This window comes from Bos indicus x Bos taurus, chromosome 27 (assembly GCF_003369695.1).
Source record: "Bos indicus x Bos taurus breed Angus x Brahman F1 hybrid chromosome 27, Bos_hybrid_MaternalHap_v2.0, whole genome shotgun sequence".
Lineage (NCBI taxonomy): Eukaryota > Metazoa > Chordata > Mammalia > Artiodactyla > Bovidae > Bos > Bos indicus x Bos taurus.
The window spans coordinates 33,831,476-33,852,822 of record NC_040102.1 but is presented as its reverse complement, the minus strand read 5'-3'; the positions used below and the strand labels follow the sequence as shown (position 1 = coordinate 33,852,822).

The 21,347-nt window shown below is 38.8% G+C and overlaps 1 protein-coding gene across 1 annotated transcript in view; it reads right to left on the bottom strand.

The window, feature by feature from the left end:
* The window catches only part of ADAM32 (ADAM metallopeptidase domain 32), a 168,805-nt gene that overhangs the window by 31,678 nt on the left and 115,780 nt on the right, over positions 1-21,347 (bottom strand). The window contains exon 17 of the mRNA XM_027530051.1: positions 17,788-17,871. Within this exon, the coding sequence (XP_027385852.1) occupies positions 17,788-17,871 (84 nt within the window). The remainder of the gene's footprint in view (positions 1-17,787; positions 17,872-21,347) is intronic.

Here is a 21,347-nt window from a genome sequence, read left to right as displayed (position 1 = left end):
TTAATGTCTTTCTTTGAATATCAAATTAACCTCATTCATTGATCTTGTCTGTTGGCATATTTAAATTTGTGACCCCTTAAAGTTATTAACAGAAAGAATATATTTTAATTTGGATAGCGTTTTACATTTGTATTCAAATGTGAGTTTTTTTAACTTACTGACTTCACACTGCAAACCTGCTTTTTATTATCCTAATATTTATTATTTTAATGTTGTGTGATTTTTGGCTTTAAGCTAATTTTCTGAAAGTCAACCCATAGAAAGCTAATTTGCCTTGCCAATTTACTTAATGTCAGACTACCTAACAGTCAATTCATGAAATAGTTATCTGGTACTTGTGAAACGAAATTATCAATCTTATTATTTACAGTTTTTTTTAAGCTCTTAAATTATACAAGATTGATTGAGTGGAGTAGCTACCACTAAATTGAAAGATTTCTGTGAAGTTTTAGTAAAGCACTCTCTATTTCATCTTCAGAAATGTATCTTACTATAATTTCCATTTATATATGCCCAATTTATATCTCTCTCGTTATACTAGCCAGAGAAGGCAATGGCACCCCACTCCAGTACTCTCGCCTGGAAAATCCCATGGACAGAGGAGCCTAGTAGGCTGCAGTCCATGGGGTCACGAAGAGTCAGACACGACTGAGCAACTTCACTTTCACTTTTCACTTTCATGCGTTGGAGAAGGAAATGGCAACCTACTCCAGTGTTCTTGCCTGGAGAATCCCAGGGATGGGGGAGCCTGGTGGGCTGCTGTTTATGGGGTCACACAGAGTTGGATACGACTGAAGCGACTTAGCAGCAGCAGCAGCAGCAGCAGCAGTTATACTAGCAGAGACAGTTTTTTAAATTTTTGTGAGAACAAAAGCAGAACACTGTTTTCTGATCTGGCATGTAAGAAGCTTGGAAGTCATCACTCCATCTTAACAAGTAAAAAAAGAGAACAAACTGAAAATCAACAATTTTTATGTCAGAGAACTAAAGGTCACAGGACAAACTGCTGCCTCCAAAATGGTCGAGGCAGACAGGCAAACACAGGGAACCACAAATTATCAGAATGGAACCCAGGAGCAGAAATCCCCATGAGATTCAGTACCAGAATAGGAAACAGATATACTACCAGAGGCTCAGTTTGGTCAAGTCTGAGAGTTAAAAACTCTAAGAGTGTCCAACGGGCCCTACGCTTTTGTGAATTTTACCTCTAGGAGCTAGACCAGATTCTCACAGTAAATAACAGAGAAAAATTCCCTTGCATTTTCAGCAGGGGGAGGGGAATGGAAGAAGTTTTGAAACATACCAGAATACTCTGTTCTTCTTGACAAGGTTTAACCTTAAGAGAAATTACTATATCAGAGCCTAAATTTATTGAGTTTTCTTTTTTTTCCATGCCTATCTAACATAGGTGAAGGGAAAATTCTAACTCTAGCCTACTTACCAATCATATTCCATCTAAGAAGCAGGGAAAAACTGAGAAACACTCATGAAATTCACAGACCAAAAGTATATTAAGTCTAAAAGATAGACCTAATGACAGGACTATAGAATGCTTCCACCCCTCTTCCATAGAGCTTACCACATATTATTAAAGGCTTTCACTATGGCAGTTCCTTTTACCCAGTCATCATGTACAGCTATCAGGAAAAAAATTACAGGGTTTAAAAAATAGCAAAACAGGGGGAGGAGCTAAGATGGCGGAGGAGTAGGACGGGGAGAACACTTTCTCCCCCACAAATTCATCAAAAGAACATTTAAACGCGGAGTAAATTCCACAAAACAACTTCTGAATTCCGGCAGAGGACAACAGGCACCCAGAAAAGCAACCCAAGTCTTCGAAAGGAGGTAGGAAAAAATAAAGGGACAAAAGAGGGAGGGATGGAGTCCCATCCCGGGAAGGGAGTCTTAAAAAGAGAGAAGTTTCCAAACACCAGGAAACCTTCTCACTGCCAAATCTGTGCTGAGCCTTGGAAGCAAAGAGGGCAACATAACAGGGAGGAAAAGTAAATAAGCAATTAAAACCTGCACGTTGCGAGCCCTACGGTAACTCCCCCAGCACAGAAGCAGCGCAGACGCCTGCATCCGCCATTAGCAAGCGGGGGCTGGGCAGGGAGGTGCGGCACGGGCTGCATCGCTTAGAGTAAGAATCTGGCCTGAACACCCCCAGCGCTATCTGAGCGAAATAATTTGGGCTAGCAAACCAGACTGTGGGATATCTACCACGCAAAAAGCCAGCCCTAACCTATGACACCGCCAGGCCCGTGCACCGAACAAAGGACTGAACAGAGATAGCGGGCGGCAGACCATCCCCCTCCGGTGATAGGCAGCCAGAGCCGGAAGGGGACAATCGCAGCCCCAGAGAGACATTATCTATAAAACTGTAATCAGGCTTCTTTGCTAACTAAAACTTCTTGGGGGTCTGGACGGTCAACATCTGCCTGAGAAGGTGTGCCGGTGCACAACTAGATAACCGAGCGGCGGGGAGGCGATAAGTCGCAGCAATCGCGCGCGCCAAACACCTCATCACCTGTGCTGCTCGGATCTGGGAAGGGCACAAAACGCAGGCCCAACCGAGAGTCTGCGCCTCTGAGGACTACCCGAGTGCCTGAACCTGAGCGGCTTGGACCTGGGAAGTACAGGCAGCCCAGGGCTGGCCACGGATGGTTCCTGGCAGAGCAACCTAGAGCTTGAGCAGCGTGGGCATAGAGGCTACACGTGCCGTGAACGGGGGGCAGACCCAGTGTGGCTGAGGCACTGCAAGCACACGCCAATGTTATTTGTTTGCAGCATCCCTCCCTACCTCCCCTCAGCGCGACTGAACAAGTAAGCCTAAAAAAAAAAAAAAAAAAAAAAAGTGTCCTCCACCGTCCCCTTTGTGTCAGGGCGGAAACCAGACACTGAAGAGACCAGCAAACAGAAGAAGCTATAACAGAGGGAACCGCCTTGGAAGCTACAGGCAATAGATTAAAACCCTGTGGTTACTACCAACTACATAGGAAGGGGCCTATAGATCTTGAGAAATATAAGTCGGACCAAGGAACTAGCCAAAATGAACTGAACCCACAATACTCACAACAAAACCGGAGAAAGTCCTACATATATTTTTACTATTTGTATTATTCCTTTAATTTCCACTTTTATAACTGATTACTTTGCAAAAAAAAAAAGAAGACCCTATTTTTTTTTAAAGCAAACTTCATATATATTTTTTTTTTAATAATTTTTTGACCTTTTTTTCCCCTTCTTTTCTTTAACATTGTATTTTTGAAATTCCAAACTCTACTCTAGATTTTTAATTTTAGCTTTTTGGTATTTGTTATCAATTTTGTACCTATAGTTTTTTTTTTTTTAATAATTTTTGTGACCCTTTCTTATTTTTTCTTTTTCTTTTTCTCTGTTTCTTTCTCTTCTTCTTTTAAATAACATTGTATATCTGAAATTCCAAACTCTACTCTAGATTTTTAATTTATGCTTTTTGGTATTTGTTATCAATTTTGTACCTGTATTTTTTTTTATATAATTTATGCGACTTTGTTTGTTCTTGTTTGTTTTTTTCTCTCTCTCTTTTTCTTCTTCTTTTTTTAACATTGTATTTTTGAAATTCCAAACTCTACTCTAGATTTTTAACTTTTGCTTTTTGGTATTAGTTATCAATTTTGTACCTATATTTTCTTTATAATTTTCGCGACCTTGTTTGTTTTTCTTTGTTCGTTTTTTCTCTCTTTCTTTTCCTTCTTCTTTTCTTTAACATCATATTTTTGAAATTCCAAACTCTACTCTAGATTTTAAATTTTTGCTTTTATGTATTTATTACCAATTTTGTACCTTTAAGAACCCAGTCTTCAGTACCCATTTTTCACTAGGGAGCGAGATTACTGGCTTAACTGCTCTCTCTCCCTTTGGACTCTCCTTTTTCTCCACCAGGTCGCCTGTGTCTCCTCCCTAACCCCTCTCTACTCTACCCAACTCTGTGAATTTCTGTGTGTTCCAGACGGTGGACAACACTTAGGGAACTGATTATTGGCTGGATCTGTCTGCCTCCTTTTCATTCCCCCCATTTATCCTCCTGTCCACCTCTGCCACCTTCCTCCTTCTTCTCTTCTCTGTATAACTCTGTGAACAACTCTGAGCAGTCCAGTTGTGGAGTGCACATAAGGAGGAGATTACTGAATAGCCCACTCTCTCCTCTATTGATTCCACCTCATCACATTCGGGTCACCTCTAACTCCCTCCTCACTCTTCTCTTCTCCATATAACACTGTAAACCTCTCTGGGTGAAACAAGTTTCAGGGCAAGACATACCAAGCAAATTCTCCAGCAGCAAGGAACACAGCCCTGAGCTCCAAGATACAGGCAGCCCAAAGTCACCCCAAAACCATAGACATCCCATAACTCATTACTGGACATTTCATTGCACTCCAGAGAGAAGAAATCCAGCTCCACTCACCAGAACACCGACACAAGCTTCCCTAACCAGGAAACCTTGACAAGCCACCTGTACAAATCCACACACAGCGAGGAAACAATAAAGAGAACTCCACAAACTGCCAGAATACAGAAAGGACACCCCAAACTCAGCAATTTAAACAAGATGAAGAGACAGAGGAATACCCAGCAGATAAAGGAACAGGATAAATGCCCACCAAACCAAACAAAAGAGGAAGAGATAGGGAATCTACCTGATAAAGAATTCTGAATAATGATAGTGAAATTGATCCAAAATCTTGAAATCAAAATGGAATCACAGATAAATAGCCTGGAGACAGATTGAGAAGATGCAAGAAAGGTTTAACAAGGACCTAGAAGAAATAAAAGAGAGTCAATATATAATGAATAATGCAATAAATGAAATTAAAAACACTCTGGAGGCAACAAATAGTAGAATAACAGAGGCAGAAGATAGGATTAGTGAATTAGAAGATAGAATGGTAGAAATAAATAAATCAGAGAGGATAAAAGAAAAACGAATTAAAAGAAATGAGGACAATCTCGGAGACCTCCAGGACAATATTAAACGCTACAACATTCGAATCATAGGGGTCCCAGAAGAAGAAGACAAAAAGAAAGACCATGAGAAAATACTTGAAGAGATAATAGTTGAAAACTTCCCTAAAATGGGGAAGGAAATAATCACCCAAGTCCAAGAAACCCAGAGAATCCCAAACAGGATAAACCCAAGGCGAAACACCCCAAGACACATATTAATCAAATTAACAAAGATCAAACACAAAGAACAAATATTAAAAACAGCAAGGGAAAAACAACAAATAACACACAAAGGAATTCCCATAAGGATAACAGCTGATCTTTCAATAGAAACTCTTCAAGCCAGGAGGGAATGGCAAGACATACTTAAAGTGATGAAAGAAAATAACCTACAGCCCAGATTATTGTACCCAGCAAGGATCTCATTCAAATATGAAGGAGAAATCAAAAGCTTCTCAGACAAGCAAAAGCTGAGAGAATTCAGCACCACCAAACCAGCTCTCTAACAAATACTAAAGGAGATTCTCTAGACAGGAAACACAAAAACGGTGTATAAACTCGAACCCAAAACAATAAAGTAAATGGCAATGGGATCATACTTATCAGTAATTACCTTAAACGTAAATGGGTTGAATGCCCCAACCAAAAGACAAAGACTGGCTGAATGGATACAAAAACAAGACCCTACATATGTTGTCTACAAGAGATCCACCTCAAAACAGGGGACACATACAGACTGAAAATGAAGGGCTGGAAAAAGATTCTCCATGCAAATAGGGACCAAAAGACAGCAGAAGTAGCAATACTTATATCAGATAAAATAGACTTTAAAACAAAGGCTGTGAAAAGAGACAAAGATGGTCACTACATAATGATCAAAGGATCAATCCAAGAAGAAGATATAACAATTATCACCGCAATATGTAAGACAAATGCTAACAAGTACGAAAGGAGAAATTAACAATAACACAATAATAGTGGGAGACTTTAATACTCCACTCACAACTATGGATAGATCAACTAAACAGAAAATTAACAAGGAAACACAAACGTTAAACATACAATAGACCAGTTAGACCTAATTGATATCTATAGGACATTTCATCCCAAAACAATGAATTTCACCTTTTTCTCAAGCGCACATGGAACCTTCTCCAGGATAGATCACATCCTGGGCCATAAAGCTAGCCTTGGTAAATTCAAAAAAATAGAAATCATTCCAAGCATCTTTTCTGACCACAATGCAGTAAGATTAGATCTCAATTACAGGAGAAAAACGATTAAAAATTCAAACATATGGAGGATGAACAAGACGCTGCTGAATAACCAACAAATCACAGAAGAAATCAAAAAAGAAATCAAAATTTGCATAGAAACTAATGAAAATGAAAACACAACAACCCAAAACCTGTGGGACACTGTAAAAGCAGTCCTCAGGGGAAAGTTCATAGCAATACAGGCATACCTAAAGAAACAAGAAAAAAGTCAAATAAATAACCTAACCCTACACCTAAAGCAACTAGAAAAGGAAGAAATGAAGAACCCCAGGGTTAGTAGAAGGAAAGAAATCTTTAAAATTAGAGCAGAAATAAATGCAAAAGAAACAAAAGAGACCATAGCAAAAATCAACAAAGCCAAAAGCTGGTTCTTTGCAAGGATACACAAAATTGACAAACCATTAGCCAGACTCATCAAGAAACAAAGGGAGAAAAATCAAATCAATAAAATTAGAAATGAAAATGGAGAGATTACAACACACAACACAGAAATACAAAGGATCGTAAGAGACTACTATCAACAATTATATGCCAAAAAATGGACAACGTGGAAGAAATGGACAAATTCTTAGAAAAATACAACTTTCCAAAACTCGACCAGGAAGAAATAGAAAATCTTAACAGATCCATCACAAGCACGGAAATTGAAACTGTAATCAAAAATCTTCCAGCAAACAAAAGCCCAGGTCCAGACGGCTTCACAGCGGAATTCTACCAAAAATTTAGAGAAGAGCTAACACCTATCCTGCTCAAACTCTTCCAGAAAATTGCAGAGGAAGGTAAACTTCCAAACTCATTCTATGAGGCCACCATCACCCTAATACCAAAACCTGACAAAGATCCCACAAAAAAAGAAAACTACAGGCCAATATCACTGATGAACATAGATGCAAAAATCCTTAACAAAATTCTAGCAACCAGAATCCAACAACACATTAAAAAGATCATACACCATGACCAAGCGGGCTTTATCCCAGGGATGCAAGGATTCTTCAATATCCGCAAATCAATCAATGTAATACACCACATTAACAAATTGAAAAATAAAAACCATAGGATTATCTCAATAGATGCAGAGAAAGCCTTTGACAAAATTCAACATCCATTTATGATAAGAACTCTCCAGAAAGCAGGAATAGAAGGAACATACCTCAACATAATAAAAGCTATATATGACAAACCCACAGCAAACACTATCCTTAATGGTGAAAAATTGAAAGCATTTCCTCTAAAGTCAGGAACAAGACAAGGGTGCCCACTTTCATCCTCTAAAGTCAGGAACAAGACAAGGGTGCCCACTTTCACCATTACTATTCAACATAGTTTTGGAAGTTTTGGCCACAGCAATCAGAGCAGAAAAAGAAATAAAAGGAATCCAAATTGGAAAAGAAGAAGTAAAACTCTCACTATTTGCAGATGACATGATCCTCTACATAGAAAACCCTAAAGACTCCACCAGAAAATTACTAGAACTAATCAATGATTATAGAAAAGTTGCAGGATATAAAATCAACACACAGAAATCCCTTGCGTTCCTATACACTAATAATGAGAAAACAGAAAGAGAAATTAAGGAAACAATTCCATTCAACATGGCAACGGAAAGAATAAAACACTTAGGAATATATCTACCTAAAGAAACTAAAGATCTATATATGGAAAACTATAAAACACTGGTGAAAGAAATCAAAGAGGACACAAATAGATGGAGAAATATACCATGTTCATGGATTGGAAGAATCAATATAGTGAAAATGAGTATACTACCCAAAGCAATTTATACATTCAGTGCAATCCCTATCAAGCCACCAACGGTATTCTTCACAGAGCTAGAACAAGTAATTTCACAATTTGTATGGAAACACAAAAAACCTCGAATAGCCAAAGCTATCTTGAGAAAGAAGAATGGAACTGGAGGAATCAACCTGCCTGACTTCAGGCTCTATTACAAAGCCACAGTTATCAAGACACTATGGTACTGGCACAAAGACAGAAATATTGATCAATGGAACAAAATAGAAAGCCCAGAGATAAATCCACGCACATATGGACACCTTATCTTTGACAAAGGAGGCAAGAATATACAATGGATTAAAGACAATCTCTTTAACAAGTGGTGCTGGGAAATCTGGTCAACCACTTGTAAAAGAATGAAACTAGAACACTTTCTAACACCATACACAAAAATAAACTCAAAATGGATTAAAGATCTCAACGTAAGACCAGAAACTATAAAACTCCTAGAGGAGAACATAGGCAAAACACTCTCGGACATACATCACAGCAGGATCCTCTATGACCCACCTCCCAGAATATTGGAAATAAAAGCAAAAATAAACAAATGGGACCTAATTAAACTTAAAAGCTTCTGCACAACAAAGGAAACTATTAGCAAGGTGAAAAGTCAGCCTTCAGAATGGGAGAAAATAATAGCAAATGAAGCAACTGACAAACAACTAATCTCAAAAATATACAAGCAACTCCTACAGCTCAACTCCAGAAAAATAAATGACCCAATCAAAAAATGGGCCAAAGAACTAAATAGACATTTCTCCAAAGAAGACGTACAGATGGCTAACAAACACATGAAAAGATGCTCAACATCTCATTATCAGAGAAATGCAAATCAAAACCACTATGAGGTACCATTTCACGCCAGGAAGAATGGCTGCGATCCAAAAGTCTACAAGCAATAAATGCTGGAGAGGGTGTGGAGAAAAGGGAAGTCTCTTACACTCTTGGTGGGAATGCAAACTAGTACAGCCACTATGGAGAACAGTGTGGAGATTCCTTAAAAAACTGGAAATAGAACTGCCTTATGATCCAGCAATCCCACTGCTGGGCATACACACTGAGGAAACCAGAAGGGAAAGAGACACGTGTACCCCAATGTTCATCACAGCACTGTTTATAATAGCCAGGACATGGAAGCAACCTAGATGCCCATCAGCAGATGAATGGAGAAGAAAGCTGTGGTACATATACACAATGGAGTATTACTCAGCCATTAAAAAGAATACGTTTGAATCAGTTCTAATAAGGTGGATGAAACTGGAGCCTATTATACAGAGTGAAGTAAGCCAGAAAGAAAAACACCAATATAGTATACTAATGCATATATATGGAATTTAGAAAGATGGTAACAATAACCCTGTGAACGAGACAGCAAAAGAGACACTAATATATAGATCAGTCTTAGGGACTCTGTGGGAGAGGGAGAGGGTGGGGAGATTTGGGAGAATGGCATTGAAACATGTATAATATCATGTATGAAACGAGTTGCCAGTCCAGGTTCGATGCACGATACTGGATGCTTGGGGCTGGTACACTGGGATGACCCAGAGGGAGGGTATGGGGAGGGAGGAGGGAGGAGAGTTCAGGATGGGGAACACAGGTATACCTGTGGCGGATTCACTTCGATATTTGGCAAAACTAATACAATATTGTAAAGTTTAAAAATAAAATAAAATTTAAAAAAAATAGCAAAACACACAGTTTGAACAGAGCAAGCATCAGAGCATCCTACAGTAAGGATGTTGGAATTATCAGACTAGGAATTTACATTAACTATAATTAATATTTTAAGGACTTTAACAAATAAAATAGACTGCAAACAAGTATAGATAGGTAATGGAAGCAGACAGATGGAAATTCTAAGACAGATTCAAAAAGAAATGCTAGAATTCAAAACTATAACAGAAATGAAGATGGGATAAGGAGTAGACTTGTCAGAGCTGAGGAGAATCTCTGAGTTTAAGGATTTCTCAATAGAACTTCCAAAATTAAAAGACAACGAGGAAAAAATACTGGAAAAAAAAATCCCAGAAGTTCCAAAGACTATGAGACAACAACAAAGGGGATCAGATCAGATCAGATCAGATCAGTCGCTCAGTCATGTCCGACTCTTTGCGACCCCATGAATCGCAGCACAACAGGCCTCCCTGTCCATCACCAACTCCCGGAGTTCACTGAGACTCACGTCCATCAAGTCAGTGATGCCATCCAGCCATCTCATCCTCTGTCGTCCCCTTCTCCTCTTTCCCCCAATCCCTCCCAGCATCAGAGTCTTTGCCAATGAGTCAATTCTTCGCATGAGGTGGCCAAAGTACTGGAGTTTCAGCTTTAGCATCAGTCCTTCCAAAGAAATCCCAGGGCTGATCTCCTTCAGAATGGACTGGTTGGATCTCCTTGCAGTCCAAGGGACTCTCAAGAGTCTTCTCCAACACCACAGTTCAAAAGCATTAATTCTTCGGTGCTCAGCCTTCTTCACAGTCCAACTCTCACATCCATACATGACCACAGGAAAAACCATAGCCTTGACTAGACGAACCTTTGTTGGCAAGGTAATGTCTCTGCTTTTGAATATGCTCTCTAGGTTGGTCATAACTTTCCTTCCAAGGAGTAAGCATCTTTTAATTTCATGGCTGCAGTCACCATCTGTAGTGATTTTGGAGCCCAGAAAAATAAAGTCTGACACTGTTTCCACTGTTTCCCCATCTATTTCCCTTGAAGTGATGGGACCAGATGCCATGATCTTCGTTTTCTGAATGTTGAGCTTTAAGCCAACTTTTTCACTCTCCCCACGCCCAAGGCCAGGGGCAGTAGCCATGAGGTCCAACCCCACGTCCAAGGAGCCGTGGCCATGCAGGCGCAGGAGGGCCTAGAGGAGCTATCCCATGTTGAAGGTCAGGAAGGGCGGTGGTGAGGAGATACCCCTCGTCCAAGGTAAGGAGCAATGGCTGCGCTTAGCTGGAGCAGCCGTGAAGAGATACCCCACACCCAAGGTAAGAGAAACCCAAGTACGACGTTAGGTGTTGCAAGAGGGCATCAGAGGGCAGACACACTGAAACCATACTCACAGAAAACTAGTCAATCTAATCACACTAGGACCACAGCATTGTCTAACTCAATGAAACTAAGCCATGCCCGTGGGGCAACCCAAGACGGGTGGGTCATGGTGGAGAGATCTGACAGAATGTGGTCCACTGGAGAAGGGAATGGCAAACCACTTCAGTATTCTTGCCTTGAGAACCCCATGAACAGTATGAAAAGGCAAAATGATAGGATACTGAAACAAAGGGGATAACTCATGTGAAATGGCAGTGAAAGTGAAAGCCACTCAGTCACGTCTGACTCTTTGTGATCCCATGGACTATACAATCCATGGAATTCTCCAGGCCAGAAGACTGGAGTGGGTAGCCTTTCCCTTCTCTAGGGGATACTAGAAGGCAAAAAAAAAAAGATATGAAAGACACTGGAAGCGATAATGATTGAAAATTTTACAAAATTAAGGTTAGATACCAAACTAAAGACCCAAGAAACTCAGAATCCAACAAGCAGGATGAATGCCACAAGTTTACATGTAGGTATCATATTCAAACTGTAGAAAGTCAAAGATAAAGGAAAACCTTGAAAGATGCCAAAGGACACCAAAAAAACCCTTATCTACAGAGAGACAATGACAAAAATTACACTGGACTACTATTCAGAAATAATGCAAGCAAGAAAAGCATGGAGTGAGATATTTATAGTGTTTATAAGAAAAGAATCATCAAGCTAGAATTTTGTATCCTGCAAAATTAATCTTTCAAAAATGAAAAATAGACTTTCTCAGACAAACTAAAACTGAGAAATTTGTCACTAGTAAATCTATTGTGGTAGAAATGATAAAAGAAGATCAAAGATAAGAAAAATTGTATAGGTCAGAGAAATCAGATTTACATAAAGAAAAGAGTATTAGAGATGGAATAAGTAAACAAAAAAAAATTTCTGTTGTTCTTCTTAACTGATCTAATAGAAAACAGATTGTTCAAAAAAATAATAGCAGCTTTGTAATCACTTATGTATGTTTCTGTGTAAGTAAAATGAACGCCAGCATGCTACAAAAGACAGGAGGGAGGACATGGGTTATTTTCTTATTGTAAGATTACTTATACTACAAGCGGTATAGTGTTACTTGAAAGTGGACTTAGGTTAGTTGTAAAATGTATACTGCAAACACTAGGGCAACCCACTAAAAAAGTAAACCAAAAAATATAACTGATGTGTTAAGAAAGAAAATGGCATCATATATTACAAAAGTCTCAACTAGAATGGCAAAAAGAAGAAAGAGTGGAAGACAAAAATAAGAACAAGGCAATAAATAAAAAACAGTAACAAATATGATAGCTATTATTCCAACTATATCAATCATCACTTTGGATGTTAACGTTCTAATATACCAATTAAAAGAAGCTGGAAAAGTACGGCTGAAGATGGTGATATAGGAGGGGCTTGAACTCACCTCGTCCCATGGACTCGCTGAATCTACAACTACTAGTTTCTTCTAAAGGAAAAAAAAAGTCCAACACAAGCTAATTGATTCTAACATACCAAGTAAATGAGGAAAAACCCACATGGAAGCAACTAGGAGATGCTGAGATACCATCTTGCCATAAACCCCACACCCAGCGACCCACAACCAGGAGGGAATTCAAAACCCCTAGCTTCCAGCAGAGCAGCAAAGGATTTCAACCTCACCTCTGGCACCCCAACTTTTCAGGCATGCACCTGAGAAATGAGCCCCACAGAATTCAGCTTTGAAAGCCAATAGGACTTGCATCTATGAGACCCCCAAGGTTAAACCAAGGGATAATGCTAGCAATAAGGCAAAGTGAAAAGCTACCTCTGTTGTTCCCCTTCAATCTACAACCTGTAAAGCATCCACATTGCAACAAAGTTGTCTCTGCCCGACACACCAGCACACTAGAAAATTCTACATATCTTTAAAGCTAAGGGTGGGTAAACTGGAATAGACAGAGAAGGCAGAAACGAGAGAAAGCAGAGGCTGTACCTGCAAACCTGGACCTCCAGCCATGACAGCTAAGTCTGCAACCACAGAGAACCCAGGGGTAGCAGAGCAGGTGGCACGGATAACACTGGCCTCCTGGCTACAGCCACACCTGCAGCCGCAGGTAACTGAGGAGTAGCAGCACTGGGATGTGGGACACTGCTCCTCCCGCTGCTGAGCCTAACCCATAGCAATGGAGCCCACAAACTTTAAAACATCAGACCTGTTACAATTGGCAGCATGATCCTGGCCTCCTGTATCACTTTTCCCCTCCCACAGTGGTGGTGGAGCCTGAGAATCAGGTGATCCTGGACAGGAGGGAAGAGCCCACCTTCCCAGTGCTCTAGGCAGCAAGGACAGTGATGCTGACAGAATCCCTAAGGCACAAGAAAAGTGATGATGAGGGCACAGGCAACAACTCTGACAGAAGTGCTGGAGGGCGGAATGTGCAGGCTTTAAGGTACAAAATAACCAGAAACAGCTCCTGTAAGAAAACCCCAATACTTTTACTATTCCACCACCTACTGGAAAATAAAAGAAAGCTCTCTAATTTCTAATTTATCGAATCATTAGAATCAAGCAGAAAGGTATTCCCTACTGAAAATGCACCAGAAAAGGAAAGACTCATCAGGAGCCATGAAGAACCAGTTAACACAATTTCACAAAAAGAAAATGAATTATCCAGAAATTGAACTTTAAGTAAAAAAATACTGCAGCCTAACTGATAGAGAATTCAAAATAGATGTCATGAACAACCTCAAGAAGTTACAAGAAAACTCAGAAAGGCAGTTCAATGAGCTCAGGAATAAAATTAATGAACAAAAGGAATACTTTACCAATAAGACTCAGACTCTAAAAAAACTCTAAAAAAGAACCAAATAAAAATTCTGGAGCTGAAGAATTCAATAAATGAGATGAAGAATGCATTAGAAATCTCTAAAAATAGAGTAGACCATATGGAAGAGACAGCTAACATGGGCATGAAGATAGAAGTCTAGAAATGATACAAGTAGAATAGGAAAGAGAAATAACATATAAAAATGACAAAATTCTGTGAGAGCTATCCAACTCTTTTAGGCAAGCCAATCTGGGTAAAGGGTATACCAGAGAAGAAAGGGAGAAAAGAACAGAGAGCATTTTTAAATAAATAATAGTTGAGAACTTCACAAACATGGGGAAGGAACTGGATATACTAGGACATGAAAATAAAAATCTCCTAATAATCTTAATGCAAAAAGACCTTCAAGACACAATAAAATTATCACAGGCCACTGATAAAAGAATTTTAAAGGTAGGCTAGAAAAAAGGGATGGTAACCTACAAAGGAATCCCCATTAGTCTATCAGCAGAAAAACTCTACAGAGATGGCAGGGGGCAGAGGGGTGACATTCCCAAAATACTCAGAGACAAAAACTGTCACCCAAGAATATTCTATGTGGCAAAGTTATCATTCAGATATGAAAGAGAAATAAAGACTTTCCAAAGACAAAAGCTGAGAGTTCATCACCCCTAGACCTGCCTTACAGAAATCTTGAAAGGAGCTCTTCTACCTTAAATGCACATTAAACTTTCAGTAAGGTGATATACCTGGAGTAGGAAATGGTAACCCACTTCAGTATTCTTGCCTGAAAAATCCCATGGATGGAAGAGCCTGACGGGCCACAATGTAAAAGGTTGCAAAGAGTCGGACATTACTGAGCAACTAAGCAAGGAGATATATAGACAGATAAAACTAAAACAAACAAATGAACAAACAAAAACTGCAACTCTGCATCAGAATAGATTTTGTAAAATTCTGTTGTAGCATAAAGACTAAAGGTAAAGAAGTAGAAAAAAATAACTAGAGCTATTTCAATTTGGTAACAAATTCACAACATAAAATAATTTGAGAAAACAAAAACACAAAAATGGAAGAGGAAATTGATGGAACTCATATAGGCAAATGATAAGAAGCTATCAGCAGAAAAACAACTATATTATCTATAAGAAATTTTATTTCATTTTTTATTAATTTTTATTAGAGTATAGTTGCTTTACAAGCTTGTGTTAGTTTCTACTGTACAGCAAAGTGAATTAGCTATACTCATACATACCCCTCTGTTTTGGATTTCCTTCCCATTTAGGTCATCACAGAGCATTGAGTAGAGTTACAGTATTCTCATTGGTTATCTATTTTATACATATTATCAATGGTGTATATACATCAATCCCAATCTCCCAATTCACCCCAACCCCCCTTCCTCCCTGGGTATCCATATGTTTGATCTCTATCTGTGTCTTTATGCTTTGCAAATAAGTTCATCTGTATCATTTTTCTGGATTCCACATATAAAAGATATTTTTCTCTGACTTACTTCAGTCTGTATGACCGTTTCTAAGTTCTTCCACATCTCTGCAAATGACACAATTTTGCCTCTTTTCATGGCTGGGTAAAATCCTATTGTATATATGTACTGCATCTTCTTTATCCATTCCTCTCTTGATGGACATTTAGTTTGTTTCCATGTTCTGCTGTCAATAGTGCTGTAATGAACACTGAACTGAAGGATATTGTTGAATTTTGGTTTTCTCCAGATATATGCCTAGGAGTGGGATTTCTGGGTCATATGGTAGTTCTGTTTTTAGTTTTTCAAGGAACCTTGATACTATTCTCCCTGTGGTGTACCAGTGTGCATTCCCACCAACAGTGTAGGAGGCTTCCCTTTCCTCCACATCCTTTGCTGTATTTATTGCTTATAAATTTTTTTGATGATAGCAGTTCTGACCAGTGTGAGGTGATCTCATTTTAGTTTTGATTTGCATTTCTCTAACAATTAGTAACACTGAGCATTCTTTTCATGTGCTTGTTGGTCATCTGTATGTCTTCTTTGGAGAAATGTCTAACTAGGTCTGCCCACTTTTTCATTTTGTCTTTTTCTTTTTTATATTGAGCTGTATGAGCTATTTGTATATTTTGGAGATTAATCCTTTATCAGTTACATCATTTGCAAATATGCATTAGGTAGGTTGTCTTTTCCAGTTGTTTATGGTTTCCTTTGCTATGCAAAAGTGTTTAAGTATAATTAAGTCCCATTTGTTTATTTTGTTTTTATTTCCATTACTCTAGGAAGTAGGTCCAAAAAGATATCATTGCTCTTTTCATATCATAGAGTGTTCTGCCTATGTTTTCCTCTAAGAGTTTTATTGTATCTGGTGTTGTATTTAGGTCTTTAATCCATTTTTGAGTTTATTTTTCTGTGTGATACTAGAGACTATTCTAATTTTATTCTTTTACATATAGCTGTCCAATTTTTCAGTAAGCATCATTTATTAAAGAGATTGTCTTTTTTCCATGTATTCTTGCCTCTTTTGTTATAGATTAATTGATCATGGGTTGTGGGTTTATTTCTGGGTTTTATATCCAATTCCATTGATCTATATTTTTATTTTTCTGCTAGTACCATACTGCTTTGATTACTACAGCTCTGTAGTATAGTCTGAAGTCAAGGAGTCTGATTCTTTCAGTTTTATTTTTCTTTCAAGATTTCAATTTTTCAAGATTGCTTTGGCTATCTGGGGTCTTTTGTGTTTCCTGTGTTCCATACAAATTTTAAGATCTTTTTTTTGTTCTAGATCTGCAAAAAAAGCCATTGGTCCAAAAGTACACATGCACCCCCATGTTCATAGCAAAACTGTTTACAATAGCCAAGACACGGAAGCAACCTAAATGTCCATTGGCAAAGGAATGGATAAAGAAGGTGTGCTACATGTGTACAATGGGAAAAAAAAATAATGCCATTTGAAGCAACATGGATGGACCTAGAGATTGTCATACTGAATTAAGTAAGTCAGACAGAGAATGACAAATGTTATATGATATCACTTACATGTGGAGTCTAAAAAAAAGGCTACAAATGAACTTAGCTACAAAACTGAAATAGAGTTACAGATGTGAAAACAAACTTATAGTTACCAAAGGTGAACATTGGTGAGGGAAGGATAAATTAGGATCTTGGGATTAACAGGTAAACAATACTGTATATAAAACAGAAAACTGATAAGGATTTACGGTATGCACAGGGAACACTCCTCAATATTTGTTAATAACCTAGATGGGGAAACTCTAAAAAGGAATGGCTATGTATACATACAACTGATTCATTTTGTTGTGCACCTGAAGCTAACACAACACTGTGAATCAACTATATTCCAATAACAATTTTTAAAGAAGAAACAAAATAAAATAGGTGTGTTCCACTATCACTTGAGATTAACAGTCTAACCTTCTATCCATTGCACTCTTACTTTTTTGGTATGGGAAATAAATTGGTCTCAATGGGGAGGAACGTCTATTATAAAAAGAGGGATAAAACAAATAGATTTCCCTCACACTATGTATTCACAGACACACAAATTTTACCATAATTACCTTCCTGAAATGAGCAGGTCAATGCATTTATTGGAATATTTAACACCTCTGAAAAGTACCCAACTATAATAATAAATTTGCTAAAGGCATCAGCAATTTAATGCTGTAAAATATTCCCTAACGCAAATGGCAACAAATTAGTAATCTGATTCAGCCCCATATAGCTAGATACAACAGGTCCTAGCACATGGTAGAAACCTAATAAATGTTAAATAAATTAATGACTGATGCTGAAAAGCACCAAGAGAGATATAATTTGGGGAAATATGAATCATGTGCTTACTTACTCCATTTCCACCGCACTGTGCTGAACACTGGTTTACTCGGTTTATATATGGCCCTACTTCTGAACATCGACGATTTACACAAATCTAAAGAAAAACAAACAAATTTTTTTCCAAGTTAGAGGAGTCCAGTTATCTTAACATTACCATCAGTAATTTTATAACATAGGACAACAGTTATTCAGGGCAGTAAATTTCCATTAAGTACCGTTTCTGCTGCATCCCACAGATTTTTATGTTATATTCTCATTTTCATTTCATTCAAAGTGTTTTTCAATTTCTTTTGAGATTTCTCCTTTGGCATAAGTGTTATTTAGAAACGTATAGTTTAAGCTACAAATATTTGGGGATTTTTCAGATAAATTTAATGTAAACTATGGACTTTTGGTGTAGCATTGTGGATAGTGGAGTCTGCATTTATGTAGGGGTAAATGGTACATGGAAATTCCCTGCATTTTCCACAACTTTTGATGTAAACTTAAAACTTTTCTAAAAACTAAAGTATTTTTAAAAATAAATTTTTAAGAAATGATTCAGGTTTATGTTATTACTTCCCCATGTAATAAGAAGCTTGGAAGTTGCCACTCCATCCTAAAAACAATGAAAAAGTTTAACAGACTGAAAAAGAAAAAACTCCTTTAGGATTCATAAAAGTGGTTTGGTGGCAAACCACTGCTCTCAAACTGGAGAGATAGACAAGCAAATACAGGGAGTCACAGCTTATCAGAGCAAAGATTAACAAGCAGAAAGCTCAGATACCAGTGCCAGGGAAGGAAAGTAATTGTTGAATTGTGAGTGCCTTGCCGGGGACCAGCCCCGGCTGATCCAGGGTATTCGAAGGAGAGACGGCGTAGGCGAAGATCAGGAAACAATTGCTTAATTAAATGTTAATTAAGGATATAAAGAGTAATAGAATGAGGATAGCTCAGTAAAATTCAGTGAAGAAAAGAGGCTGAAATAAGGATAGCTCAGTGAGGAAATTCAGTGGAGAAAAGAGGCTGAAATAAGGATAGCTCAGTGAGGAAATTTAGTGCAGAAAAGAGGCTGAATAATTCAGCCAGAAGGTAAGAGAAAGAACGACATGGTGAGACCAAGTTTCGGTGAACAAGGCCCGCACTTTATTTTCCAAAGTAGTTTTTATACCTTAAGTTATGCATAGAGGATAATGGGGGAAGGGGTAGAGTCCTGCAGTAAGCCAGGCTTTCTTCCTGCAAACTTATCATATGCAAAAGTTTAGGTGATTTGCATCATCTTCTGGCCCGGAGGCCTGTTAACATTTTAAGACCTTTTCTTCAGAAAACTTATTTTTTTCTAAAGGTGATTGGTCAGGAGCCACCCTCCAAAAGCATTAGATAAAGTTGCATTCGTACAGCGCAAAGGTGTGGTGGGCTACAAAAAGAATTAACTCAAGGGTCCCAGGTTACAAACATTAAAGCTACTATTTACACCAATTATATTAACCAATACACTGCCAGGGACACAGCAGGTAAGGGATATGGAAACTTAGCAGCAAACATTGGCCCAACAAGTGAAAATCCCTTTACCAATACAATTTCTAATCAATCTTTTAACTACTCAAAAGAATCTGTGTTTAGACAGTTTAGAACATCTCCTGCCTCTCACAGTTGGGAGGCTCTGAACAATCACATGTGGCCGGAAAAACCTATTCAGGCAGGCTAGAGGATTTCCAAAGGAGTTTGTAGGTTAAACACTGTCACACCCAGGAATTATTAACTGGAGCTGTAAGCTAACTTTTTTCAGAGAGGTAGTGGGGGACAGCCCCCCGTAAAGTCAGAGGTGTAGGTGAAAGCACAAAGCAGAAAGTAGGCAGACTCTGGTTTTGGGGGTATATGCTCGAGAATTTCCAGGGGGACTCCTGAAGCTCGATCCCGCCTTTGCGTATGCCGAGCCTCCTTCCTCATGACCTTTGTCATGGGCGGAGTTCCTCACGCTGGCTACCGGCAGTGATAGAATTTCCAGTTGAGCTATTCCAGATCCTGAAAAGTGCTGCACTCAATATGCAATATGCACTCAATATGCAATATGCCGGCTCCCGGCAGTGCCTCAATAAGGACAAGGAAATGGCAACCCACTCCACTGTTCTTGCCTAGAGAATCCCAGGGATGGCAGAGCCTGGTGGGCTGCCATCTATGGGGTCGCACAGAGTCAGACACGACTAAAGTGACTTAGCAGCAGCAGCAATAAGGACAACCCCGAGACTTAAAAACTCCAGAGGCACCCAGTCATGAGGAACCCCCATTGTTTCATGTGATGTATATCCAGGAGCTCAACCATATTCTCACAGTAAATATTAGAGAAATTTTTTTCTTGTTATCTTGCAGAAGGAGGGGAAAAGAAACCATTTTGAAGTAGCCAGAGCAGCCTGTTCTTAACAAAGCTGGCCCTCAGGAGAAATGAGTTATTAATAATTATAGCCTTGTGGCTATATATAAATCTGCTTGTGTTCTATCAGAGCCTATTTGATCTGGGAGAAGGGAAATACCCAATATCAGTCTGCTCTTAACCTTTCATATGTGAAAAGAGAAATACCCAACTCCAGTCTGCTCCAGCCATACTGTCCCATATAAAGGAAGAAAAAAAAAAAAAACCTGAAAAACACTTGTGAAGTTCACAATCTAAAGGCACAGGTTCACTGAAAGACAGATCTAATCATAGGACTGAAGAATATTTCCCTGCCACAACACCTCACCACATTACTAAAGGTCCATTTTAGCAGTTCTTTTGCCTGGCACATCATGCTCAGCTCTCAAGAAAACAGATAAGGTTATATTAAAAGCCAAAACACACAATTTGAAAAATGGAGCAAGTATCAGAACCAGATATTATCAGGAATACTGAAATTATCAGCCTTGGAGTTTAAAACAATTATGAGAAGGAAATGGCAACCCACTCCAGTATTCTTGCCTGAAGAATCCCATAGACAGAGGAGCCTGGTGGGGTGCAAAGAGTCGGACACAACTTAGTGAAGACTCACTCACTCATGATTAACATCTTAAGGGCTCTAACAGACAAAGTAGATAGCATGTAGGAACAGATAGGCAATGGAAGCAGAGAGACAGCAATCCCAAGGGAAAAGAAATAAATGCTGGAGTGAAAAAATGCACTAACAAAAATGAATAATGCCTTTAATGGGCTTATTAATATACTTCACATATCTGAGGAAGGAATCGCTGAGCTAGAGGATATATCAAAAGAATCCTTGAAAACAAAAAAGCAAAAAGAACAAAGACAAAAAAAAGAATATTCAAGGGACAACTACAAAAAAGCATAATGTATATGTAATGGAAATGCCAGAAGAAAAAGAACAAGGAACAGAAGAAATATTTGAAACAATGTGCATGCTCAGTCGCTTCGGTCGTATCCTACGCTTTGCGACCCCATAGACTGTAGCCTGCCAACTCCTCTGTCCTTGGGGATTCTCCATGCAAGAATACTGGAGTGGGTTGCCATGCCCTCCCACAGGGGATCTTCCCAACCCAGGGATCAAACCCGAGTCTCTTATATCTCCTGCATTGGCAAGTGGGTTCCTTACCACTAGTGCC